The 27,949-nt window shown below is 32.3% G+C and overlaps 4 protein-coding genes across 4 annotated transcripts; 3 read left to right on the top strand and 1 right to left on the bottom strand.

Moving 5' to 3' along the window:
• Window positions 1-7,312: 7,312 nt before the first annotated feature.
• On the bottom strand, window positions 7,313-13,837 carry LOC125855009 (ribonucleoside-diphosphate reductase large subunit). The gene is made up of 17 exons (XM_049534638.1): window positions 13,422-13,837; window positions 11,949-12,010; window positions 11,756-11,843; window positions 10,883-11,146; window positions 10,560-10,800; window positions 10,394-10,470; window positions 10,064-10,234; window positions 9,863-9,955; window positions 9,626-9,775; window positions 9,451-9,537; window positions 9,181-9,345; window positions 8,988-9,107; window positions 8,498-8,700; window positions 8,261-8,410; window positions 8,027-8,174; window positions 7,791-7,874; window positions 7,313-7,706 (listed from the first exon to the last, which is right to left on the bottom strand). The coding sequence occupies exons 1-17, from the start codon at window positions 13,647-13,649 to the stop codon at window positions 7,611-7,613; spliced, it is 2,427 nt and encodes an 808-aa protein (XP_049390595.1). The 5' UTR covers window positions 13,650-13,837; the 3' UTR covers window positions 7,313-7,610.
• A 4,731-nt stretch (window positions 13,838-18,568) lies between these two features.
• On the top strand, window positions 18,569-22,007 carry LOC125856171 (receptor kinase-like protein Xa21). The gene is made up of 4 exons (XM_049535727.1): window positions 18,569-18,593; window positions 18,690-19,280; window positions 19,805-21,517; window positions 21,676-22,007. Exons 1-4 carry the CDS (start codon window positions 18,569-18,571, stop codon window positions 22,005-22,007), a joined length of 2,661 nt encoding a protein of 886 aa, XP_049391684.1.
• A 1,659-nt stretch (window positions 22,008-23,666) lies between these two features.
• Window positions 23,667-26,033, top strand: LOC125856170 (probable LRR receptor-like serine/threonine-protein kinase At4g36180). Its single transcript, XM_049535726.1, has one exon. The coding sequence runs from the start codon at window positions 23,667-23,669 to the stop codon at window positions 26,031-26,033; it is 2,367 nt and encodes a 788-aa protein (XP_049391683.1).
• A 311-nt stretch (window positions 26,034-26,344) lies between these two features.
• LOC125856169 (receptor kinase-like protein Xa21) lies at window positions 26,345-27,216 on the top strand. Its single transcript, XM_049535725.1, has 2 exons — window positions 26,345-26,708; window positions 26,864-27,216. Exons 1-2 carry the CDS (start codon window positions 26,345-26,347, stop codon window positions 27,214-27,216), a joined length of 717 nt encoding a protein of 238 aa, XP_049391682.1.
• Window positions 27,217-27,949: the final 733 nt, after the last annotated feature.

Raw genomic sequence — 27,949 nt, 5'->3', positions numbered from 1 at the left:
GATTTGACTATATATATATATATATATTTAAATTTAGAATTATAATTACATTATGTAAAATGTTATTAACATATATAAATAATATAATTAGTATAATCTCACAAAATATAATTTTAAAAGTTAATATTAAGTATGAAAATTATTTTTTTAAAAAAATAAATTAAAAAATAAGATACCTAAATTAAAATGGAGAGGGAATATTATTTTGGAGAAGCTTAGTGTGAAGAGTAAGTGTGAAGGGAGATGTAATAAATTGAGGATGAGAATCTTTAGCCCTTGTTTTTTTGTCAGTGGGCGTTAAGTCCAATATTGGCTAAAGGCTGACATGAACAACCCATTCCATTTTATTTATTTATTTTAAAAAAAAATCGTTCAATAATTGATATCTGCATTATAATTTGAGTTAAGATAAATTATATATATTTTTTATATTTAAATTATATTATCTATGTGTTAAGACACAATTAATTGAATAGCTGATTCTATTTTTGTGCAAAAGAGGTGTCAAATAGCACTTTACGTGAATACATATTTCCACTTCAATAAATTAAAACATATTTAAATTATCATATTCGGTTGACTTTCATACCTTATCTATGAAATGTTTTCATATCGTTACATATCTGAATTATTAGTTGTCAGGAACAGTGAATCTATTTTTAAGAGAGTTTCAGCTATCAGACATTTATATGATAAATTAATTTTAAATATTTGACTAATTCAGCAGTAAAGTGATATCTTTGATTATATATATTGTGATAGTTCTAAGTATGTGATAATTCAAGCATATATCATAATAATTTTTATTTATTTATTAATTTATTACTCGATATTTAATATTTATTGTGAAATTTTGATTAATCTAATTTTGTACCATATAAGATAAGGAAAAGTGCTTGAGACCAGCATGGGCCACGTTATTTGATTTTGGTGAAAGATCAATTGTTTTATATTTTTACAATTTTATAAAAAAAATGAATTTGAAAAAATTAAGATGACTTGGTCTTATGGGACCAAAATGATTCAAACAGGCAATATGTGAATTGTAACGATCACGAGTTAATACTATATAGTGTAATTATAATTATAATAATGGAGACTTATCCTATAAATAGTTTTATAAGTATATTCTGGAAGACCATTGACTAAAAGATAACTCTAAAAATAGAGTAGTGACCAGCTACTGTAAATATTTTGAAAGAAATTTGTCAAATTGGTTTTCTAAATATATATATAATAGATTTTCTAGAATATTCTAACTATAAATGATTGTATACCCTATACTCTATATTTATATTATGATATTTTCTTTTAAGGAATTCCAAAATATTTAAACCATAAAAAAACATTCATACTGTCATACATATCCAATATTTTCATTAAATTAAGAAATGCAACGCGTACATTACGAATCGTGATTTCTTAATTAATTAGGTTTTTTAACTCCTTTTTAGGACCTTCCTATAATATGCGAATTTAAATAGATACTATAATATGCGAATTTAAATTTAATCAAATAGTATTGAAACAGTTTTAAAAGAGTCAAATGGGAAATCTATAACGTTTTGCGGTGTCAATTTTCGTTGTCGACGGAGATTGACGGTGCTGACGCCGAAAAGCCTTTATTAAAGAGATAAATGGTTGGTCAACGCTGATTTCAGTCAAAGTCTGTGAAATATAACGCGGTTTGTAACTATCACACATGCAATATGTGTGTGTTTTTTTTTAAAAAAATAATAGTCCCTCCATCCTTTTTTTAGTTGTTAAATTTTAACTTGACATACCTATTAAAAAAATAATAATTGGTATAATGAGTTTATCATTTTATTTAGAATCGTTAATATGGACTAGGCTTGTTGGGCCGGTCTGGCCTAACCCGTGATTTGATAGAGTTGGGCTACGATTTTGAAGCCCATTTAAGAAAAGGGCTTTTTAGCCCTGCTTGAATAAGTCTGCTGATTTGTGGAACTTGAGAAATATAGAGAGGGCCGGCCCGTGGACCAAATAAAAATTAGTTAAAAATAAAATAGAGTATTAAAAATAACAAGAGTCTAAACTCAAAACCAGTTTAAAGTTTGAAATATTACAATTTAAATACAAATTATGTTTATAAAATATGTATTACATAAAATAAAAATTTCCTAAAATTTCTAGGAATCACTACATAGGCCGTAGCCTGTGGAATATTGTCATAGTGTTTGTGTTTATTTATGATCATTGGAAAACAATTAGGTTAATTTTTTTATTTAGCTATTTATGCTTTTACTTGAAATCAAACTTAATAAATATTATAAAGATAATTTTATTTACGAATTTGATTAACAAGTCGTAACACTAGCACCATGTAATATTATCTTGTCGATATTTATGATAATATTTCTAAATTATAATTTAATTAAAAAAATTATAAAAATATATTTTTACGAAAAGAGGGCTAACCCGACAAGCCCGTGACGGCCTACGGACTTGTGGGCTGGGCAGATCATTTTTTGGCCCACATCAAAAATGGGCTAGCCCGGCCTGACCCGTCAAATTTCAAAGTTGTGTGGGTTAGCCCGGATGGGGTGGGCCAGCCCATATTGACAGCTCTAATTTTATCACTATTAATCAATAGAATCTTAAACATATTTATTCATTAGTATATTTTTCAAAGATGCTAACTCAATATTAATAAATTGAGGGCATAATAGGAAGAATAAAAATTGTTCTTTCTTGACTTGTCAAAAATGATAAGTAAAAAGGAAAATCACATTAGAAAATANTGGGCCGATCATTTTTTGGTCCACATCAAAAATGGGCTAGCCCGGCCTAACCCGTCAAATTTCAAAGTTGTATGGGTTAGCCCGGATGGGGTGGGCCAACCCATATTGAAAGCTCTAATTTTATCCCTATTAATCAATAGAATCTTAAACATATTTATTCATTAGTATATTTTTCAAAGATATTAACTCAATATTAATAAATTGAGGGCATAATAGGAAGAATAAAAATTATTTTTTCTTGATTTGTCAAAACTGATAAGTAAAAAGGAAAATCACATTAGAAAATATTTGACAAGTAAAGAGGGAGGGAGTATACATATATATAATCGTAGTGTGGTGTTTACTTCAATTTGCATACATTTAAATTAATTTTACTTGCTATATTTCATTAGTATAAATACTACATAACTCTGTCTAACAAATTTGAAAATAAGAAGAAATTATTTAGTGTTATGTAATCGCCTTCGTTGAGAATTGAATATAAACTTACGTAATTTTTAATGTATTTTATTGAGCACTAAACTAATTTTGGTGCAAAATAAGAGATGTGATATAAGGATTTTCAAGAGATTATTTATCCTAGTATTATTCTCATCAAAAAGTTATATCGAATGGAAGTTCGAGAATGAGTATCTGTTATTGCGAGCAATTTACTCTTTAAAGTGCATGAATTTTTTGAGGTAAATTAAGATTAGTCGAATTCCAATTATAGCGAATACTAATTAGAAAATCAAAAAGAAAAAATTCCTCCACATATTGCAAGTACACTACTCCAGAGAGTAATATTCTCATTTTCAATTTGTTTATGAAATTGCTTGATTAGAGATAAAATTTTAATAATAAATAAAATCATTTTAAAACTTAAAATTTTAATATTATAAATAATTATTAAAAAAATAATTTATAATATTAAATATATTATAAAAATTTTGTGGCCATTTTTTTTCCATTAATGTATATACATTCTTGGGAGTTACTTAGACTTCTGTTTTGTTCTTTTCCTTCTTCTTTTTTAATGATAATTATGTTTCCGAAATTTTTTTCATCATATTGAATAAACATAAGTCCACTTGTATTAGATGTGCATGCATCAGACTTCTTCCCCAACCCTAAAAAGGAAGAATATAATCTATTCACGAGAAAAGTGATAAGCCTAATGCTTACTAATTATTCAAAAAATAAAAATATTGTATTTGATTATAATAACAACGACATGTTCAGTGCAATTTCGCAAAGAAGTTTGACAAAGGTGAAATATATATTTAGTGTATTTTATTTTTGTGGGATAGAAAAATTATTTCCGATAGTTATTCAAAGAAAGATAGCAAAAAGAAAGAAAAAAAAACAGCAAAATAACAAGATAAAGAGTAAAATGAAGCAACATATAGTAAAAAAAAAACATTGAACAATAAAAAATTATGCGATTATTAAACACTGCTACTAGTAAGAAGAAAAGGATATGGGGCTATCACCTTGCCTATCCCACCAAATGAGTGACCACACTCGATCCTCTACTAACTTTCCAGTCTTATTTTCGATCTTTGTATAATCTTTTTATCTAGGGTCATATACTCAATTATGTATCATGCATGTTCTGGTTAAACGCCTTTTACCAATATTTTTTTGACTTATTTTTATCTCTCCTAATTTTTGTTAAGTCAAACCTTCCTCACACCTATTAATTAATATAATTATTTTCTTTTGCATGTACTTATATAAACGAATATTTCAAACTTAAATCAATTTTGTCCACAAATTTGAATCGACTTTTTAAAGTAATAATCATGACTCATGAGTCATGAGACATGAATTGTTCCATATGTATTAGCTAGTTTAGGTCCAACTTTATGAATTTTTAGCCATAAAATAATTGAATTCAAATAAACTAAAGCTTTATTATTTAAATTGCAAAATATATCAAATTTGATTTCATCTTGATCTGAAAATTCCTAAACATAACAAATTAATTAATCAAATAAAGTCAACGCAAATAATTAAAATAAAAAACACATTATGATGTTTTTTTGTTAATATATACATGATTACAACTTATAGGAAGTATAAATGTATATGCAGCTTGTAAATGTTTTATTTTAATATAAAGAATAAAAATGACTCTAAACTATTAAAAATAGAGTAATTATATATGATCACTTTTTTTTTTGGAGGGGAGGGAGGGGGGACAAAATTGCTCTTACGGTTAGTCAAGTGAAGCTAATATACCCTTTGAACTATTAAAAATTAAAGAATTATACTTTTTTGTTAGCTGTTTGACAAAAAAAAGGAAGAATTTATCGTTAATCAAATGATACAATTATGCCCTCTTTTTATAATGCGAAAAAGTTCTACATTAATACTATTGTGTAATTATTTTTACAAGTTGCAATAACCATATTTTGCATGTTAAATAGTCGTGTTTGTCATAAAAAATGAATTCTTAATTTATAACATGTAAGCATAAAAGTATTATAATTTGTCAATATCATAATTAGTTTACGCAATTAGTGGAAGTCAAAGTCAAATATTAGACCCCAAAAATATGCAAATAATTGACAAGAGTTTGGATATTCATGGGATACTAAAAAAATGGTCAGTAATGTCGTTTTCTTCAATGCTTTATTATATTAAGTCAGCAAAAATCAAAATAACTAATTATTCATACTTTTTTGACTTCTTTATTGCTTATAAAAGTTATTATAGACATCATTTATTCTTAATATTGACTTGAATTTTATAAAAAAATAATAATCTATTATTGAAAAAGAAATAGCGGGAAAATATCAACTAACAAACTTATTTTAAAAGTTAATATAATGATTTCTATTTAAAATTGGGAAAATTATATATAATAGCAAACTATTATTCAAATTAAATGCTATAAATATACTTTGATTTAATTGTACCCTATAGCAAACTATTGCTATTTTCGCCACTCTCCTTGGTGGAATCTCACTCACCACTCTCGTTTGGTGACAGTCTCGCTCGCCCAGTTTTCTTTTGCCTTTCTCTCTTTCTCATTTTATATATACACAAATTATACAATTGATCATTTGTATACAACTGTTTTCTTTTATATATGTATACCAAATTATACAACTACTTTCTTTGTATATGTATAGCAAATTGTACAATTGTTTTTTTTGTATATGTATAGTGAATTGTACATATATATGTTTGTTATAGCATACAAATATGAATTTTGTGTTTGCTATATATGAAAATTGCTCTTTAAAATTTAACTTATATCTTTTTTAAAAACTGAACAATGAGGAAATACAAGCATTCCAGAACTGTTTTTCTTGGCATTAACACAAATCATCACTGATACATTAAGACACGCATTACAGCAAATTCAGACGTATAGATGGATCGACTCATTAAGTTTACCATTAACTAATATTAGGAAAATACAAAGTTGGTTGTAATAGCAAGATACTATAACCTAATATATGTACAAAGAGTTAAAGCCAGATTCAACCAGGGACATTAATACTAGCCATGTCACAATATGACCTATCGATACTAAGCTCTCCCAGCAGGCAGGGAGAGATAAATAACAAAAGCCAAAAGTTCAAAATGCTGCTGGTTATCTGCATAGGAGGATCTAACTTCCACAAGCCATACACTCATCACGGTTACTCAAAGAACACACCATCTGGGCCATTTTAGTTTCTTCGTCAACTGGAGTCTCAGGTTTTTCCTGCATTCAAGTTCCAAATTTGTTCTGTAACGATGAACATATTGAGTTTATGATGAGAGAGCACAAGATGTAATGGTTTACTACCTTCAGCATGGAAGTATCAACTGTGAACTTGATTGCATCTGCTGCTGCGCGTGATCTTAGATAGTACNGTACCCTATAGCAAACTATTGCTATTTTCGCCACTCTCCCTGATGGAATCTCACTCGCCACTCTCGTTTGGTGACAATCTCGCTCGCCTCTCTCGCTTTTATACAAACACAAATGTATAAAATGCGTTTGTGTTTGTATAAAGTGAGAGGAAATTGTATATATACATAATTTTCGTTCCCCTCTCTCCCCTCCCAGATCTCACTCGCCACTTTCCCAAATCTCGCTTGCCACCTTCGCTTCTCTCGCTTATACAAATAGAAACGAAATGTATAAATTACGTTTCTATTTGTATAAAACGAGAGAAAATTGTATATACACATACAAATACATATATCTTCGTCCTATACACTTTTAATTATACAATACAAATATTTCTCTATCCAGTTTTCTTTTGCCTTTATCTCTTTCTTGTTTTATATATACACAGATTATACAATTGATCTTTTGTATACAACTGCTTTCTTTTGTATATGTATAGCAAATTATACAACTACTTTATTTGTATATATATAGCGAATTATACAATTGTTTTTTTTATATATGTATAGTGAATTGTACATATATATGTTTGCTATAGCATACAAATATGAATTGTGTTTGCTATATGTGAAAGTTGCTCTTTAAAATTTAACTTATATCTTTTTTTAAAAATGAACAATGAGGAAATACAAGCATTCCAGAACTGTTTTTCTTGGCATTAACACAATATCATCACTGATACATTAAGACACGTTACAGCAAATTCAGACGTGTAGATGGATCAACTCATCAAGTTTACCATTAACTAATATAAGGAAAATACAAAGTTGGTTGTAATAGCAAGATACTATAACCTAATATATGTACAAAGAGTTAAAGCCAGATTCAACCAGGGACATTAATACTAGCCATGTCACAATATGACCTATCGATACTAAGCTCTCCCAGCAGGCAGGGAGAGATAAATAACAAAAGCCAAAAGTTCAAAATGCTGCTGGTTATCTGCATAGGAGGATCTAACTTCCACAAGCCATACACTCATCACGGTTACTCAAAGAACACACCATCTGGGCCATTTTAGTTTCTTCATCAACTGGAGTCTCAGGTTTTTCCTGCATTCAAGTTCCAAATTTGTTCTGTAACGATGAACATATTGAGTTTATGATGAGAGAGCACAAGATGTAATGGTTTACTACCTTCAGCATGGAAGTATCAACTGTGAACTTGATTGCATCTGCTGCTGCGCGTGATCTTAGATAGTACATTCCTGTTTTTAAACCCTGCCAGTAACAAGTTTGAAATTCAAATGCATGTACAAGACCATCTTCACACAGGAATTTCAAGCAAGAGCGTATCCAAACTAGTACAAATGATGAATCACAATAATCATACAATTGAAACAACAAACTGTATTGTGAAATGGTAAGCATACCCTGGACCAAGTATGAAAATGCAGGGATGTAAGCTTTCCAAAATTGGGTTGGTCCATATGGATGTTGAGACTCTGGCTCTGATCAATGTAGCATCCACGGTCTACAGCCATATCAACCAAGTTCCGTTGCTTGATCTCCCAAACAGTCCTAGCATCATTAAGTAGTATAAGCATGGAATTTGAAGTAAAATGAACATGAAAAAAAAAAAAACAATGCAATAAAGAAATCCATACTTGTATATGAGTTTAAGATCATTTGGAATTTCTGGGATTTTCTGCACAGAACCATCATCATAAATTATCCTATTCTTGAGGGTAGGATTCCAAAGCCCCATCTCAGTTAAGTCATGAAGAAGATGCTTGTTCACCACAACAAATTCACCACTGAAAAGAGCATACATAGTTAAAATCTGAAGACAGCAAAATTAACTCTATTAGCATTGAGATAAAGGATCAAGCAGCAAAATTAACCTTAGAACTCTTCTGCTGTAGATATTGGATGTGTATGGCTCAAAGCATTCATTATTTCCAAGAATTTGGCTGGTTGAGGCAGTTGGCATTGGAGCTACAAGAAGTGAGTTTCTTACACCATTCTTTGCAATCATTTCACGGAGAATACCCCAATCCCATCGATCTGAGGGTGTTACTCCCCACATGTCTGGCTGGACAATACCCTGAACAGAAAAGTCCAATCTTAACAGAATACAATAGTGAATCAAACACACATCTGACAAATCATCAAACTTTTACCCCCATAATATCAGGTTCTAGTTTTGGCACATTTTTAACTGTCTTTTCTTGGATATCACCTTCATATTTAACAGAAAATCACAATTCTTTATCAAGAACTTTATCAAGAAGGGCAAGATTAAAGCCTAGTTTAATTTTCAGAAGTCCTGGACAACCAATCAAGCAATCCACATAGTAAATCATCAACCAAAGCAAAAGCTACAATGTATACCTTGCTTACTGGACTTCCTGCATATGTCTCATATGGGCCTTCCTTGGCAGCTAATTCAGAAGAAGCTTTTAAAGCATGGTAGTATATAGTCTCAAATATGTCTTTGTTTAGCTGTTGAGCCTACACATAGACAAAATACAAGATTAGCCACCATTGAACCAGTTAAACAAAAGTTGGATGGAGGGTGACTTACCTCTGGTGAATCAAATGCCATGCCAAGCAATATGAATGTATCTGCAAGACCCTGGACCCCAAGTCCAATAGGTCTATGTCGTAAATTAGACCTTTTTGCTGTTTCAACAGGGTAGTAGTTGACATCAATAATTTTGTTCAGGTTTGTAGTCACCAATGCAGTGACCTGTCTCACATGAAAAATACAACACAGTAAGACAGATATCCAAGATAAATAACTTAAAGACACATCAGAAGTTGACAATGCCAATTTGACAGAATAAAATCTAACCTCTGCCAGTTTGTCAAAATCAAAGTACCGGTTTTTAGAGCCTCTGCTCCCAACAAGCTTAGATGGTTGTGATTCACTTGGGACCTCCTACAAGATATAAAGAAAAGTGCTTAAATAACAGGACAAAGAACTTAAAACCAAGCAATGTTTTCAAGTGTATGGCATTTGTAACTACCTTCTCTCTAACATATCGTGGAAGAGCAATTGAGGCAAGATTGCACACAGCAGTTTCAGTAGGACTTGTGTATTCAATAATTTCCGTACACAAGTTAGAAGACTTGATTGTGCCAAGATTCTGCTGGTTGCTTTTTCTGTTACAAGTATCCTATGATAACAAACAGAAGAAAGGATTAAAAAAAAATATTAATGCATCCAATAACAAATATAACAAGATAAACAATATTAAATTCACCTTATATAGCATGTATGGGGTCCCAGTTTCTATCTGAGACTTCAAGATCTCAAACCAGAGATTTTGTGCTTGCACAACCTTCTTAGCCTTACCCTGAATTGACAAAATGGGATCATTAATATCATATGCTGACAAACATCAAGTAATCCAAGGATTCCAAGCTCGGCAAGCAATTAATCACAATAGTTGACTTGCTTTTACCTCTCTTTCATACTTTGTATATAGCTTCTCAAAATCTTCACCCCAGCAATCTGCCAATCCAGGAGCCTCACTTGGACAAAATAAAGACCATTGCCCATTGCTTTGGACTCTCTCCATAAAAAGATCAGGCACCCAAAGAGCATAGAAAAGATCTCTGGCCCGATGCTCTTCCTGCAGAGATAGACATGTTCAGTTTTGCAATTACAAGCCTTATGACATGAAAGGATTACAAAAGTCCTAGTGAAAAGAACAGTTTGATTAAGCTGCCTTAGTCCTATGAGACTAATACAACATATTGGGAGTTGATTACATAAAGGATAGTAACTACACCTTTCCATGGTTCTTCCTCAAATCCAGAAATTCAAATATATCAGAATGCCAGGGCTCAAGATAGATAGCAAAGGCACCTATACACATCATAAAATTGTCAGAAAAAATCAATTCAAGGCTTGGGTCCATTATAACAAATCTAATACAGACAAGTAATTAAGCATACCCTTTCTTTTGCCACCTCCTTGGTCAACATATCGAGCAGTGTCATTAAACACACGTAGCATCGGAATAATTCCATTTGATGTCCCATTTGTTCCACGAATATAACTCCCAGTACCACGAATATTGTGCACAGATACTCCAATTCCTCCAGCAGATTTGCTAATAACAGCACACTCCTTAAGAGTGTCATATATGCCCTCAATACTATCATCTTTCATGCATATCAGGAAGCAGCTACTTAACTGCAAGTCAAGGAAGAAACTATTAAACAACTTTTGTTGGGAAATTATGCTCTGAAGCTATTTCCTAATCAAATTGACATACTTGAGGCCTTGGAGTTCCAGCATTAAAAAGAGTTGGAGAAGCATGAGTGAACCATCTCTGAGACATCAAATGATAAGTCTTGATGGCAGATTCAATATCATTCTTATGTATCCCAACAGAGACTCTCATCAGCATATGTTGTGGCCTTTCTACAACTTTCCCATCAATCTTTAAGAGGTAAGACCGCTCCAGGGTTTTGAAACCAAAGTAATCATAGTCAAAGTCCCTGTCATATATGATCTCACTGTCCAATCGAGCTGCATTCTGTGTCAAAGACAAGTAAGTTAATAACTGTCCTCTGAACTTCAAAAGTACCAGTGAAACAACTATCTAATCAGCATTCAAATGTGCATACCACCTTGGGAAACAACTTAGTAAATCATGTTTTTATTGAGCCAAAAATTTAAAGATAAAAGGTTGAAAATTAACAGAAAGCAAAACGTCTTATTTCCTGAAAAGGGAACACAGCATTCTTAATGAGAGGCAGAAAGATTGGCAACAATCTCATCACTACTTGGTTTTAGTAGCAGCAAGGACATGTCATGTGCATGAAAAATGGACAACTGAGCAATTTTTATACTGTTTCAAGGTTAAATGGAAATACAGGTACAGTGTTCAGGGTAACTAAGCTATGTCAACAATAATCAAGTGAAGAGCATAGGAACAAGTCTGGATGCATATATTTTGATATGAATAATAAAGGGACACAAAAAACTCAGGGAAACTGGTGCTTTCAAAATTCAATGACCTTTTCTACAGTATCTTACTCCAGTCAACTGTGTTTAAGATATTATTCAATAAACAAACAAGCTTTCACTTGAGCAATCTCACCATAGCCTTAAACAAAATTATGTTCAGAAAGGGCAATGATACCTTCATTATAATCTCATACACTTCATCAGAAATCAAAGGTGCCTTGAGTCCAGATCTCTCACTGACATGGTTGTACATGTCCTTGACCCTGTGAAAATCACAATACTGTAAGCAACACCTTTCTATCTCAATCATTACGCCAACCAATTGTTTTCAAAGAATTAAAAATACTGGTGACAAATAATGCTCTTACGTCTCGGAAAATATTTTCTTTGTGTTCTTGTGCAGATTGGAAACAGCAATCCTAGCAGCCAGCTGCAACATAAGTACATTTAAGCAAATGGATGATTAAAAACACAATGATCAGAAAGCAAAAACTCATATTTAGATGTATCCTCAACAGAAGCTTTAACTCTATCTGAACAGCAAAGGGAGAGAACATAATAGTTACTACCCCATTCCAATTAATGACACATTTTATTATCTATAATCAAGATAAATTATTTTCTTCATTATTCAAATTGAACCAATTACATAGCTATCTTCATATTAATTAAATATATATAATTAATATGAAGATATACACATAACTACAATCATTCGAATCACTTTCACTTGCTCAATCAATAATTCTTTGAGCTCCTGCTCTATTTCTTTTTTCTTGATAATAATGGAATCATATTTAGTTTATTTACATTGAAATCAACAACAACTCAAACATATCATGATTCCATTATTATCAAGAAAAAAAATAAAGGAGCTATCCAAAGAACTATATCTTGAATTAGTGAATAACAAGATTGTAATCTTGTTTTCCAAAAATTCAACTGCTTCTCCCAATGGTTGAAGGCAATTATAAATACTCCCTCCAATCACTTTTACTTGTTCAATTTGAATAATCAAGAAAATAATTTATCTTGATTATAGCTAGTGAAATGTTGTTAAACATTATTGAATGCAATCAAACAGTATTCAAAACATTTGCAATACAACATTTCACTAGCTATATCATTAGACTTCAACTTATAAAGTTTGATATAATGCTTCTCTATCAAACTAGTTTCTCAATCAATGGTTTTATACAATATATTATTTCAATACTACTAATACGGTAGGTAAAATTAAATCAATATCTTAAATTCCATTTTCAATCAAATATTATCAATTTTAAAAATAAAATAAAAAATAGTCAAAGTATTGATATACGAATCGTCTATATCAATTTCCCACTATTTGACTCCATTTCATTAGATTACAAATTACTTTTACCTCAATTTAACACAGAATCCGAAACTAATTATCATTTCCAAATTCAACATACTCAAAACACAAATCAATAGATGTAAAGCAAATCGGAGAATAGCTCACTGCTTGACTACCTAAAATGCTTCACCTTATCGATGAGAATTTAATTACCCACCTAATAATCCCATCTCCCTTTTCCCCACCTATACCCCCAATTGTTTTATAAAAAATAAAGCAAATCAGAGACACACACAAGCATAATCAAGGTAATTCCCACTATTGGAACCCATTTCATTAGATTATGAAATACGTTTACCTCAAATTAACCCAAATTCCAGAACTAACTATCATTTCCAAATTCAACACATCAATAGACATAAAGCAAATCAAAGAGCAACCCAACTTTATAGACTACGCAAATTTTCACCTTGTCCATAAAAAATTCAAATCCCTATTTAAAAAAGGCAAATCAGAGACTCACACAAGCATAATCAGGATGATTCGCAGTCAAAGCAGCCGCCGTCTCAGCAGCCAATTCATCAAGCTGACTCGTAGTAACCCCTTTATAAACACCAGCACAAACCTTCTGAGACACGAGCACCGGGTCACAGTGATCAGGACTAAGCCCATAACTCAATTTCTTCAGCCTAGCAGTAATCTTATCAAAATGAACCGCTTCTTGACGACCATCTCTCTTCACAACATACATTGTTCCTCTTTCTTTTTTTCACTGAGGAATTTCGTCAAACAGTTGGCAGAAGGGACAGATTACAAAACAGAAACTGAAAGTCAGACTATAAGAATTTGCTACAATTTCAGTGAGATCTGTGCGTATATATAGCATTTAACAAACTATTTTTTGAATTTTTGTATTTGAATTTCCCTCTCTTTTTTTCGTAGAAATGAATTTTTTTGAAATTTTCCCGCTAAATGGAAGAGCGGGTTATGTGGGTTTGGCGGGTAAAGTATTAAATATGGCTGGAAAAGTGGAGGAGAAGCTAGATGTGGAGCCCACCTGTGGAGATTTTTGTGGAAACTACAAGTTCAGATAATTGTAAAAAAAAAAAAAAAAAAAAAAAACTTTAATCATAAATCACAAATTTGAGTAGTGAAAATAATCATTAATGCTTATATATTCCCTCTGTTCTAATTTATGTGGTGGATTTTAAGAGTCAAATAGTTTAGTTTTGACTGTGAATTCGGGCATAAAATTCTTAAGTTTTTTTAAAAATAAGATTTACATATTTGAAAACTATGTAAAATATACTACTCTAAGTTAAAGAATTCGTAATCAAGATATTTGAAGAATATGTTAAAAAATTACTGTCAAAAATAGACTTGTTTGAGTTGTAAAAAAAAATGTATTAGTTTTGAAATTCAAAAATGTCACATAGATTAAGATAGAAGAATATTATTATAGGTCGTCTACTTGTCTACCTCACATTCCTAAAGTGAAATGTCACATAGATTAAGACAAAAGAATATTTTATGCACCCTATTGTCATTTTTTATATATTGGCAATATATTTATATTCAATTCTAGAGATGGTATATTTCTAAAGTTATGCATCAATATGAGAATTACTCTAGTTAATAAGAAACAAAATTAAATGTTTTTATTTATGATCAACTTTAGCGGTAAATCATAAATACCAATTTTAATACTTATTTAATAATTTTACTTTTGCCGCCAATTTTTATAAATTTTTTGTTGTGGTAGGTAGGGCCAAATTATGATGAATTGGTTAGCTTTTGTTACAAGATTGGAATTTGGAAGTTGGACCATTGTGTGCTGTTTATTTTAATTTTTCTAGTTGTCATTTTTTGGGATTCTAAACTCCAAGCTTGTAATGAAAGTCAACATATTTACATATTTGAATTTCAAATTTTTTAAACAAATTTAATTCAAAAATTCGAATTTTGAAATTTGAGTTCATTTCACCATTCTTTACAAAAATATTTGTTCTTTAATCTTTCTTTCTATGGATAAATACTTCTCACAATATAGGTGACCAAACATACGAATAACTTTAATTATTTTTATTTGAAAGTTTGAGATGGTCGAATCAAAATTCAAACAAAAAAATGTCTAGCATTTAGGATTGACGAAACCAAAACTTTAATCATCCTTGTCAATGATTTCTGAATTTAAACTTTCATAAACATAACTTTAGAGTTCAGACATTATTTGTCTTTTGAAATTGATCTCGAAATGGCTAAATTTGTAATACAAATTTATGCATTTCAATTTTCAATAATGACTTAAATGGTGATATCAAAATTGGCTATTTGTGCAAATTGCCTCTAGATATTTTGGTTTCATTTGGACTTTGCAAATATGTCTAAAGAAAAGAGTATTTCTGGTTTTAACTTTGGGCTTTTCAAAGATAATTTTCCAGAGGTTTGCATCTATAAGGCTGGTCCATGAACCTTCACTTGACTAAATAAATCGGATTCCAAAGATGCACGTAGTCATGTAAAAAGTGGCGGATTCAGAATGTTAGAGGGAGATTCATAAAAATATACTCTGCATGTAGTGTTTGCTGAACTCTGTATATGTACTAAAAAAAGTCATTAAATATCTATAAATATTCTAATTTGAACCTAGTTATTATTGCATATTAACTTGAAATCGCTACAATGACTCATAAACTTCAAATCTTGAATCCATCTTAGAGAGTTAGTGGCAAAATTTGAAATTTCACTACGGATGTTCAAGAATTAATATATACTACAGTCTACATGACCTATATATATTTCATATTGTTTTTCTATGTATACAATGTAATTTTTCAACGAAGGGTGTTCAACTAACCCCTCAATATTGTTTAACTGGAAATAGCCAAGTCAAGAAGTTGAGATTTTCAACAGCTTTAATTTGTTTGTTGAATTTAATTTGGAAAATTTCTGAATATCATTCTCCAAATTGTCAAGGTTCCAGATACAAGCATTTAAGTGAGTGTCTTCGCATAATGTCCCCCGTGGAAAAGCTCAAAGGTAACCCAATAAAAATTTATTTGTATCGGGTGTTCACATTAAGTCAATCAAGATGTGTATGCCATCCATGTGTTTGAGTATAGACATTTGATGAATAGCTGATTGCACACATTTCTCTTCTCATTTTAGTATCATGCCAATACAACTTTATTAAATTTTGGAAGGTAAATTCAAATTCTTTTCAATACAAGAATAATACTATACAAGTAGTATGTTTAAGTGAATGGTCGTTCTATATTTTATGGACATCTTCGTCTTTCGATTTTTGACTTAGCATCTTCTTACTTTAGTATAGTATGATGACAACGATGATGATAAGTATTCTATAAAAAATATTGAATGTGTGTTGTGTTTTATTTTATTTTCTTTTACATGTAACACAACCTTATATTTATTAAATAGTTCGTTCACGGTAACAATCTACTATTGTGAAACACAACCCAAGTAATGTCAACAGAAAATGGACAGATTCTTTTTTCAACAATTTTATTTGTTTTGGTGCGATATATATAGTGGAGTAACTTTGGTCTTGGCAATACCACACACAAATTAATGATCCCCTTGAAACAACTATATAATTTGTCTAGTGCATATGGAGAAGCACAATTTCTTATTGATACTTCTCTTTCTACTTCAATTTCCTATATCAATTGCTTCCTCAAATGAGACTGACCAACTAGCTCTATTAGCTTTCCAAAATCTTATTACAAGTCCTAATCATTTTTTGGCCAGTAATTGGACGAAAAATACTTCTTTTTGCTCTTGGTTTGGTGTCACTTGCACTCCAAAAACGCAAAGGGTTGTTGTTGTTGGGATATATTATTAACCATGTAATTGTGTTATAGAAATTTTTATTTAATCCCTTGTAAAGATTTTTTATGTTATTTATTTAACATAATAAGTTTTTTGTTTAAATAGATCATTATGTATATATGTGTGTCCATTGCTTATATAATAGACAATTTTGTGTATGGAGTATTTTAACTCATACACAGAAGATTAAAATTGTTGATGCATATAAGTTATAAATTTATGTTCACGATCAAAGATGAAGTAGGACGAACATCTTGATGATCGTAGCACAAGATTAAATATAATTTGATCTTAATTATATATGAAAATGGTTAAATTCAGTTTCTTGTGCTAGTACATTTTGTATGTATTGAACGGACCAATTAGAGACATTTGTTTATGTTCTGAATATTTATAAATAAATTCTCTAGTCCACTACATGTACTTATACTCTTAATCTTGATATAATTATTATGATCTATGTAATTTATTTTATTGTTTTAATCTATTAAAAGGTGAGACTTTTTGATGAGTCAATAAATTCCTAATAGATTAGATAATGACAAATTACACACTACAAAAAAAGGTTCAATTTATGGGGGTTATTTTGTCAATTTATGGCGGTTTAGGGATCCCACAAATTAAATTGTGGCGGCTTTTAAAAGCGCTTCAATTACCCTTGCCACGAGCATATTTGCAGCGGTTTTAGTAAACCTCCACGACGTCCCCCGCAAAATCACTTTTGAATTTGTGGAGGTTTTAAGTATCAATTTGTGACGGTTTAGAACCTTTACAATATGATCTCAATATTTTACAAATTAGATTTGCATGGGTTAAAAATGTCATAACATTAGATTAATATTTACATAATTAGATATGTGGAGTTTTATAAAATTATTATTTTNATAAAACCACCACAAAAAGATTTATATTGTAGGAGTTACAATAAAATGTCATAAAATGAATTATTAGTGGGATTTTTAAAAACTCCCACAAATTATCCGCCACAAATTGAGCTTTTTTTTGTAGTGACATTAGTGAAATAATAATTAGTTGATAGAACCGTGTCTCGTACCCGAGTTGAAGACATCCCTTTATGGTTACTTATAAGTTTTCACGTGAAAACCCTGCAGGTGGATTTTAGATCCGTCACGTGAAATAAGTTAAGTAAATATAATAAAGGATTAATTTAGTCAATGAATTAAATTTTCAGAAAATTTTGATCTAATTGATTGGTGTCGGTAATTCTAACATGGGGGGTTAAATAAGATGTAGTGGTAGATTTTGAAATTAAATCGAGGAGTGCAATTACAAAATTTTAGTGGAATAATTTGTAATTTATTACGATATGGTTAATTCGTTCATTTGAGAATTATTATCGTAATTGGAAGCCTCTATTAAATATATCTACGGTCCCTACTATGGCTGATTAATTGACCAAGTTTGAAAAGAAGGATAAATTAATTTTATTGTTGATCTTCTTTAAAGGATGAATTATTTGAGAGTTAAATATTGAGTTAGTGACAAAAACGTTTGGCCTTAAATGGATGAAAACGTTTTTTTTATTACAAAAATGTTTGGCCTTAAATGGATGAAAACGTTTTTGTATTAATCCCAATTTATTCTCATGATCCTCGTGATTGCTTATTAAGCCTGAAATTTATTTGGACGTTTTTCCTATTCATTCTTGAGTTGGAAAACTAGTATAAATAGGCTGGATGTGGCATGAAAGAGATTATCCTTTTAAAAACAAGTAATACTTGCCCACACAAGTAACTTGGTAGTAACAGTCTATCAGGAAATAGGAGAAGATCGTAGTTTTGGATCCTTGGCATCTGGATGACTTTTGTAGAAGTTTCAACAGGTTAGTCTTCTTCTAAATTCGTTTATGTTATATTGTTTAGTCTATATGTAAGATTTGTGATCCTGTATATAGCTTCCATTGTGCATATTCTAACAGTTGTAGCCTTGACTCTTCCTAATTTGCAACTTCAAGGCACAATTTCCCTGTCTTTGGCCAATTTGTCCTTTCTCAGAGAGCTCAATCTCGAGAACAACTTATTCCATGGGGGCATCCCTTATGGCATTGGAGACTTGCCTCGCTTGCGAGTCATTGATATTCAAAACAATCAGCTCCGTGGAAGTATACCAACAAGTTTATTTCAACACCGGAGAGTTCAAGTAATTTCAGTAGCTTTCAATGAACTCGGTGGTGAAATGTGGAAAGGTCCATATTATGTACCCGAACTTAGAGTGTTATATCTCAGGAACAATAGTCTCGCAGGTATAACCCCTCCTTCTGTTGGAAATGCCACAAAATTGATGAGCTTTGATTTGTCTGGGAATAGAATCCATGGTAACATTCCAATGGAGATCGGTAATCTTAGCCAACTTACAGAGTTATTCTTGTACGACAATCAATTAACAGGTTCCATTCCTGCAACACTATTTAATATCTCATCGCTACTTTCTTTATCTCTGGCAATCAATAGCCTTTCCGGTCCTCTCTTTCTGGATGAAGGGAATATTACGTCAAACCTAGAGTTCTTAGGTATAATCAATTATCTGGCTGTATTCCTTTCAACGTATGCCAACTCATAGAGCTCCAAGCTTTGTCTTTATCTTTCAACAACATAACTGGAGACATACCCAGAAATATTGGTTGTTTATTCAAACTTGAGGTATTCTATATAAGTGATAATGCAATAAAAGTGACTATTCCCATTTCATTGGGAAATATTTCCACTCTGCGTCATCTTAACTGTGCAAACAATCACATAGTGGGGTAAATTCCTCCAGAATTAGGGAAGCTATCAAATTTGAGGGAATTAAGCTTTGGTATTATTATAATTACTGGTCAAATTCCAAAGGCTATTTTCAATATATCTTCTTTGGAAGTGATTGATTTCAGTTTCAATAACCTCTCGGGTAGAATTCCAACCACTACAGGTCTTCATCTTCCGAACCTTAAAAAACTTTACTTGGGAGCCAATCAGCTGTAAGGGGAAATTCCATTGTTCATAACAAATGCTTCCAAGCTTGTGATACTGGATCTAGCACAAAACTTTCTGACAGGAACTATTCCTACTAATTTGGGGAATCTTGGTGAGCTCCAAGGTCTGCTCCTACATGATAATCAACTTACCAATGAACCAAGAGAGCATGAGTTGCGATTCTTCAATTCTTTGGCGGACTGTAGGATGTTGAAATATCTACAAGTGGGTAACAATCTGTTGAATGGCACTTTTCCCTATTCAATTGGGAATCTTTCATCTACTATTGAAAACTTTCATATAGCAGATGCACACATCAATGGCCTCATTCCCACAAGTATAGGCAACATGAGCGGTCTAACATGCCTAGACCTTAGAGAAAACAACTTGGCGGGAAGTATTCCTCCTGAGATTGGTAAGCTTAAACAACTCCAAGGGCTGTATCTAAATAAAAATAAATTACAGGGACATATTTCAGAGGTGGTATGCCATTTGTTCAATTTGGTTGAATTAGTTCTGCATGATAGTGAGTTTTCTGGATTAATTCCAGAATGCTTAGGAAAATTTAGCATGCTTCAAAAGCTTTATTTGGGTTCTAATAAATTTTCATCAAAATTTCCGTTGAGTCTTTGGAAGATTAGTGGTCTTCTCTATCTAAGTGCGTCACGAAATTCTATAGAGGGAGAAGTTCCATTAGATATTGGAGAACTGAAAGCCATTGTAGGACTATATCTTCACAGTAACCACTTTACAGGCGTGATACCAAGCAGATTCGGGGAACTCCAAAACCTGCAGTATCTTGACGTATCGAACAATTCATTTTTTGGCCAAATTCCATTATCCTTTGCCAACTTGATAAACTTGGAATTCTTGAATTTGTCTTCAAATGCATTGTCAGGTACTATTCCTAAGTCTTTGGAAACGCTCTCATACCTTAAAAGCATTAATGTTTCATTTAATGATTTAGAAGGTGAAATACCGAGTGGTGGCGTGTTTGCAAATTCCACTCTGCAATCCTTTCTCAGGAACAAAGGTCTATGTGGAATGCACATATTGGAGATTCCTGCTTGCGCTATCAATAATCCTGGAAAACAATCAAAGCTTAAGGAGGTTCTGCTAAAAATTGTTACTCCAGTGGTTATATCATCCATTCTGATATTCTTGTTTGTGTCAGCTTGGATAATGAAACGAAAGAAGAAAGGAAAGTCCAAAGATGTTGAAAAGGTTCCGGAGATCAAGACGTATCAATTGATTTCTTATTATGAGATTCAACGAGCAACAAATAATTTTGATGGATCCAATTTAATTGGTGAGGGAAGCTCTGGCTCTGTGTACAAAGGCACATTCTCAAGTGGAACTACGGTGGCCATAAAGGTTCTGGATTTGGAAAATGAGCAAGTATGCAAGAGGTTTGATACAGAATGCGAAGTGATGAAAAATGTCAGACATAGAAATCTTGTTGCAGTGATTACTACTTGTTCTAGTGACTATATAAGAGCCTTTGTTCTGAAATATATGTCAAACGGTAGTCTTGAGAATTGGTTGTACAGAGAACCTTGCCACTTGAACCTTCTTCAAAGAGTCACTGTAATGCTTGATGCGTCTATGGCAATTGAATATCTACATCATGGTAATGATACTGCGATAGTTCATTGCGACATAAAGCAAGTCAATGTTCTTTTGGATGAAGATATGGTGGCGCATGTTGGTGATTTTGGAATCTCTAAGATTTTAGCTGTAAGCAAGTGCATGACACAAACCGAGACATTGGGCACTCTTGGATACATCGCACCAGGTATACTAAAATTATAACCTATCAATTTGATTTTTCTCTTATCAAAATCAAGCCCTTGAAAATTCTAGGACTAAATAAAAAGCAAGTCTTTTTTTATTAGTACAAGCATTATTGCTATATCCAAATGAGTTATTCTTTTTCATTTTCATTCTTTTAAGAATATGGCTCAGAAGGAATAGTGTCCGCTAGTGGTGATGTTTACAGTTACGACATCATGTTGATGGAGGTTTTGACGAAAAGAAGGCCAACAAATGAAGAGATATGCAATGAAAATCTTGACTTGAGGAGATGGATAACACAATCATTTTCAGGGAGTATGATGGACATTGTGGATGCCAACCTTTTTTGTGAGGAAGAACAAATCACTAGGAAAAGTGAAATCTGCATAGCCTCCATGATAGAATTGGCTGAAATGCCCGAATCAAGAATAACCATGAAGGATGTAGTCAAGAGGCTTAGCAAAATCAAGAACACATTTTTGGAAATGTAGAAGTTAGCATCTCTTTTGGTGGTGTTCTTTCTGAGATGCAAGTTTATACATTGCTTTTCGTTTATTTGGTTTCTTTAATAAAGTCATACGTACTACTTGGATTCATGTAGTGTTTGTACTTCAGAGTGTTGCGTTTCCCTCATTTTGTGATTTCATATTTGCATGGTTTTGAACTTGTTTTACCTTTTTAAGTAATTAAATCAAGAAATATTATGAAGTTGTTTGGCTGCACTATTTTGCTTTCTGTTTGCAAGCTTGGAAACATCTTTTCCACCTCTTTTTGCCTCTCTTTTTTATTAACAAACCTAAATTGATATTCAAGGTTGAAACTCTTAATTTGTGTGAAAAGCAAGTTATGGGAGGAAGCGAAAAAGGGAACAGAATTATATAGGAATACATCAGAGAGATTAAAATAAGAGGCAGAGGAGTCAATTTTAGCTTTGAGTGGGAAAGAAATGAGCTTCATCGCGTATATAAAAGTAGTTCAAGAAGAAGAAGATCTTTTTCTGCACAAGGCGTCTAGGCTCACCGTGTCTTTGGCAAAACTCTTATATCTTAAAAGCATTAATGTTTCATTTAATGATTTAGAAGGTGAAATACCCAATGGTGTTGTGTTTGTAAATTTCACTTTGCAATCATTTCTTGGGAACAAAGGTCTATTTGGAGTGCACCTATTGGAGCTTACCATCTACCTCATGTATCTGGTTGCATCAGTAACACTCATTGGACTAAGCCGATGATGTAGGTTTGTCGTCATTTCTCGAGGGAATTTAATGGCCAATGTGAGAGATTGTGTGTTAGACTCTAGTGCTACTAAATACATTTATGCTAACAAAATTAATAGTGTCCTAGAATTATTATTTATTATCGGTGATTCAAGAACTATTCAAATTCTTGAAAATGAAAAATCCTTCTTAAACTCACATCTGGAAAGCATTGGCATTCACTGATCAGGTGATGCATACTTGTTGGAAAATATTGGAAATTAATGAAATTCTCGTAACTTGACCCATGCCTATGGTACTATCCTTAATGATATTCAACAAGTTCTTTAATTCTAGGATAAAACGAGCAAAACTAGATATAAATGTTTGAGCGTATGTTTATGTGTTATACCGTTATAAATGTGTAAACACATCTGGTGTCATGTGTGTGACACACATTTTATTTTCTTTGAGAGAATTTTTTCCATGTTGTGCTAATTATTGAATGTGCATTGTGTTTAATTCTGTTGCGTGTAAGACAGCTTTATAAGTTTGATTTGAAAGATTGACTCCTATCGACTTAGCTCTGAGCAATATATTGAAAATTGATAGAAATATTTCCTCTTTCTATTATGAGTTAGCTGACTTTTATTCTGTTTTGTGAAACACAACGCAACTGTCCTTTTCAAGAAAAATCCTTCATTTTTGTATGAAATATGGACATACTGCATACATAAGTTGAAAATATAATTAAGTAAATAAAATGTAAATGTGAAACACAACCCAAGTGGTGTCAACAAAAAATGGACAGATTTTTTTTCCCAACAATTTATTTGTTCTGGTGCTATATATATAGTGAACTAACTTTGGTCTTTGGCAATACCACACACACAAATTAATCCAGTGTCCGAATTCCCTTAAAACATTCTATTTCTAGTCTGTGTCTAATAACAGCATGGAGAAGCACATTTTCTTACTGATACTTCTCTTTTTAGTTCAATTTCCTATATCAATTGCTTCCTCAAATGAGACTGACCAACAAGCCCTACTAGCTTTCCAAAATCTTATTACAAGTCCCAATCAATTTTTGGCTAATAATTGGACCAAGAATGCATCTTTTTGCTCTTGGTTCGGTGGCACGTGCAGTACAAGAAGGCTAAGGGTTGTGGCCTTGGCTCTTCCTAATTTGCAACTTCAAGGCACAATTTCCCTGTCTTTGGCCAATATGTCCTTTCTCAGAGAGCTCAATCTCGAGAACAACTTATTCAATGGTGGCATCCCTTACGGACTTGGCCAGTTGCCTCACTTGCGAGTCATTGATTTTCAAAACAATCAGCTCCAAGGAAGTATTCCAACAAGTCTATTTCAACACCAGAGAGTTCGAATCATTTCATTGGCTTTCAATGAACTCAGTGGTGAAATGTGGAAAGGGCCATGGTATGTACCAGAACTCAAAGTCTTAGATCTCGCGAACAATAGCCTCACAGGTATAATCCCTCCTTATGTTGGTAATGCCACAAAATTGATGAACTTCGATTTGTCTGGGAGTAGAATCAATGGTACCATTCCAATGGAAATTGGTAATTTGAGCCAACTTGCATCTTTGTCCTTGGTTGATAATCAGTTAACAGGTTTTATTCCTGGATCACTGTTTAACATTTCATCACTACTTGGCGTAACTCTGGGATTGAATCACCTTTCTGGTCCTCTCTTGCTTGATGAAAGGAATATTGAGTCAAATCTGAAGATACTAAGTATATCTTTCAATCAAATTTCTGGTCACATTCCTTCTAACATATGCCAACTCACACAGCTCAAAATTTTGTCATTATCTTTCAATAACATAACTGGAGACATACCCAAAAATATTGGTTGTTTAGCCAAGCTCGAGATGTTCTTAATTAGTGAGAATGCAATAAGTGGGACTATTCCTGTTTCATTGGGCAATATTTCCACTCTGCAATATCTTGATTCGGGGGACAATCGGTTGGAGGGACAAGTTCTTCAAGAATTAGGGAAGCTATCAAATTTGAGGGTGTTAAACTTTCACAAGAATTTTAATCTTATTGGTCAAATTCCAAAGGCTATTTTCAATATATCTTCTTTGGAAGCGATTGATTTCAGTTTCAATAGCCTCTCAGGTAGAATTCCAGCCACTACTGATCTTCATCTTCCGAACCTTAAAGAGTTTATGTTGGCATTCAATCAGCTCGAAGGAGAAATGCCTCAATACATAGCAAATGCTTCCAAGCTTGAGATACTGACGCTAAATTATAACTTTCTGACAGTTGCTATTCCTACTAATTTAGGAAATCTTCGCGAGCTGCAATCACTGTTCCTAGATCATAATCAACTTACCAATGAACCAAGAGAGCCTGAGTTGTTATTCTTGAATTCTTTGGTGAACTGTAGGATGCTGAAATATCTAGATGTGGGTTTCAATCTGTTGAATGGCGTTCTTCCCAATTCTATTGGGAATCTTTCATCTACTATTGAAGTATTTGATATAAGAAATGCACACATCTATGGCCTCATTCCCACAAGTATAGGCAACATGAGCGGTCTTATATCCCTAGTCTTTAATGAAAACAACTTGACAGGATATATTCCTCTAGAGATTGGTAAGCTTAAACAACTCCAAGGTCTGTACCTAAATAACAATAAATTGCAGGGACATATTCCAGAGGCGGTATGCCATTTATCTCATTTGGTCGAATTAGCTATGGATGGTAATGAACTCTCTGGATCAATTCCAGAATGTTTAGGAAATCTTGGGATGCTACTATATCTTTCGTTGGGATCAAATAAATTTTCACCAAAATTTCCCTCGAGTCTTTGGAAGATGAGTGGACTTCTCTACCTAAACATGTCACATAATTCTATAGAGGGAGAAGTTCCACCAACTATTGGAGAACTGAAAGCCATTGAAGAACTATATCTTTCCGGTAATCACTTTTCAGGCCAGATACCAAGCAGATTGGGAGAGCTCCAAAGATTGAAGTCTCTTGACCTATCAAACAATTCATTTTCAGGCTCAATTCCATTATCCATTACCAACTTGATGAGCTTAGAAGACTTGGATTTGTCTTTAAATGCATTGTCAGGTACTATTCCCAAGTCTTTGGAAAAACTCTCATACCTTACAAGCATCAATGTTTCATTTAATGATTTAGAAGGTGAAATACCCAGTGGTGGTGTGTTTGTAAATTCCACTCTGCTATCATTTCTCGGGAACAAAGGTCTATGTGGAATGCACATGAGCTTCCCGCTTGTCCTATCACTAATCCTGGACAACAATCAGTGTCTAAGAAACTTGTGCTAAAAATTGTTACTCCAATGCTTATTTCATTCTTTCTGATATTCTTGTTGGTTTCAATTTGGATAATGAAACAAAAGAAGAAAAGGAAGTCCAAAGATGTTGAAAAGGTTCTGGAGATCAAAACCTATCAATTGATTTCTTATCATGAGATTCAATGAGCAACAAATAATTTTGATGGATCCAATTTAATTGGTGAGGGAAGCTCTGGCTCTGTGTACAAAGGCACATTCTCAAGTGGAACTACGGTGGCCATAAAGGTTCTGGATTTGGAAAATGAGCAAGTATGCAAGAGGTTTGATACATAATGCGAAGTGATGAGAAATGTCAGACATAGAAATCTTGTTCCAGTGATTACTACTTGTTCTAGTGACTATATAAGAGCCTTTGTTCGGAAATATATGTCAAATGGGAGTCTTGAGAATTGGTTGTACAGAGAAGCTCGCCACTTGAACCTTCTTCAAAGACTCACTGTAATGCTTGATGCGGCTATGGCAATTGAATATCTACATCATCGCAATGACACTGCGATAGTTCATTGCGACATAAAGCCAGCCAACGTTCTTTTGGATGAAGATATGGTGGCGCATGTTGGTGATTTTGGAATCTCTAAGATTTTAGCCGTAAGCAAGTCCATGACACAAACCGAGACATTGGGCACTCTTGGATACATTGCACCAGGTATACTAAAATTATAACCTTTCTATTTAATTTTTCTCTTATCAAAATCAAGCCCTTGAAAATTCTAGGACTAAATAAAAAGCAAGTCTTTGTTAGTATGAGCATTATTGCTATATCCAAATGAATTAGTTCTTTTTCATTTTCGTTCTTTTAAGAGTACGGCTCAGAAGGAATAGTGTCGGCTAGTGGTGATGTTTACAGTTACGGCATCATGTTGATGGAGGTTTTGACGAAAAGAAGGCCAACATATGAAAAGATGTGCAATGAAAATCTTGACTTGAGGAGATGGATAACACAATCATTTTCAGGGAGTATGATGGACGTTGTGGATGCCAATATTTTTTCTGAGGAAGAACAAATCACTAGTAAAAGTGAAATGTGCATAGCCTCCATGATAGAATTGGCTTTAGACTGCACAAAGGAACCGCCAGAATGCAGAATAAGCATGAAAGAAGTAGTGAAAAGGCTTAACAAAATCAACAACACATTTCTCGAAACAAAGAAGTGATCAGCATCTCTTCTGATGGTGTTCTTTTCTAAGTTACTATGATGTTTTTTGTTTACCTCATTTTGTGATATTCAGAACCTGTTTCACTTTCTTTATTCGTAACTATGTTTTGAATGCTTGAATAAACCAGTGGAGTATTAAATTAAGTAATATTATGAAAGAAGTTTAGCTAAACCAGACAAGACAAAACATAATTAAATTTAAATTTATGAAAAAAAACACAAAAGCAAATTTTATATATTCTCTTTGTCCCATTTTATATGTTTTATTTTTCTTTTTAATCCGTCTAAAAAGAATGACACATTTTTATATTTAACTTTAAAATGTTCATTTTAATCTTAATGAATGATTTCTAGCCACACAAATATCTACCACTCATTTAAAACCACAAGTTTCAATTTTGTTTTCTTTCTTAAACTTCATGTTAAGTCAAACTGAGTCATATAAATTGAAACAAAGTATTATAAAACTTTTGAATAAGCAGTTAAATTTATATATAAAAATATTATTATATGAATTTAAACTAAAGATAAAATGCTAAATGCATCTATTTGTTACACTTCTACGATAAAAACAAATTAGGTATATGTCTCTTTCAGTCCCTCCTATAAGATTGAGATTTTGAAATTGAAATTTTATATAAAATTCCATTTGTAGAATAAAACAAAAAACTAACTAGAAAAGTTCATGAAAACAAATAGCCTTACTGGATTCGAATCCTATTCTTACAAGT

This window comes from Solanum stenotomum, chromosome 2 (genome assembly GCF_019186545.1).
Source record: "Solanum stenotomum isolate F172 chromosome 2, ASM1918654v1, whole genome shotgun sequence".
Taxonomy (NCBI): Eukaryota; Viridiplantae; Streptophyta; class Magnoliopsida; order Solanales; family Solanaceae; genus Solanum; species Solanum stenotomum.
This window is presented reverse-complemented; position numbering and strand designations above follow the sequence as displayed.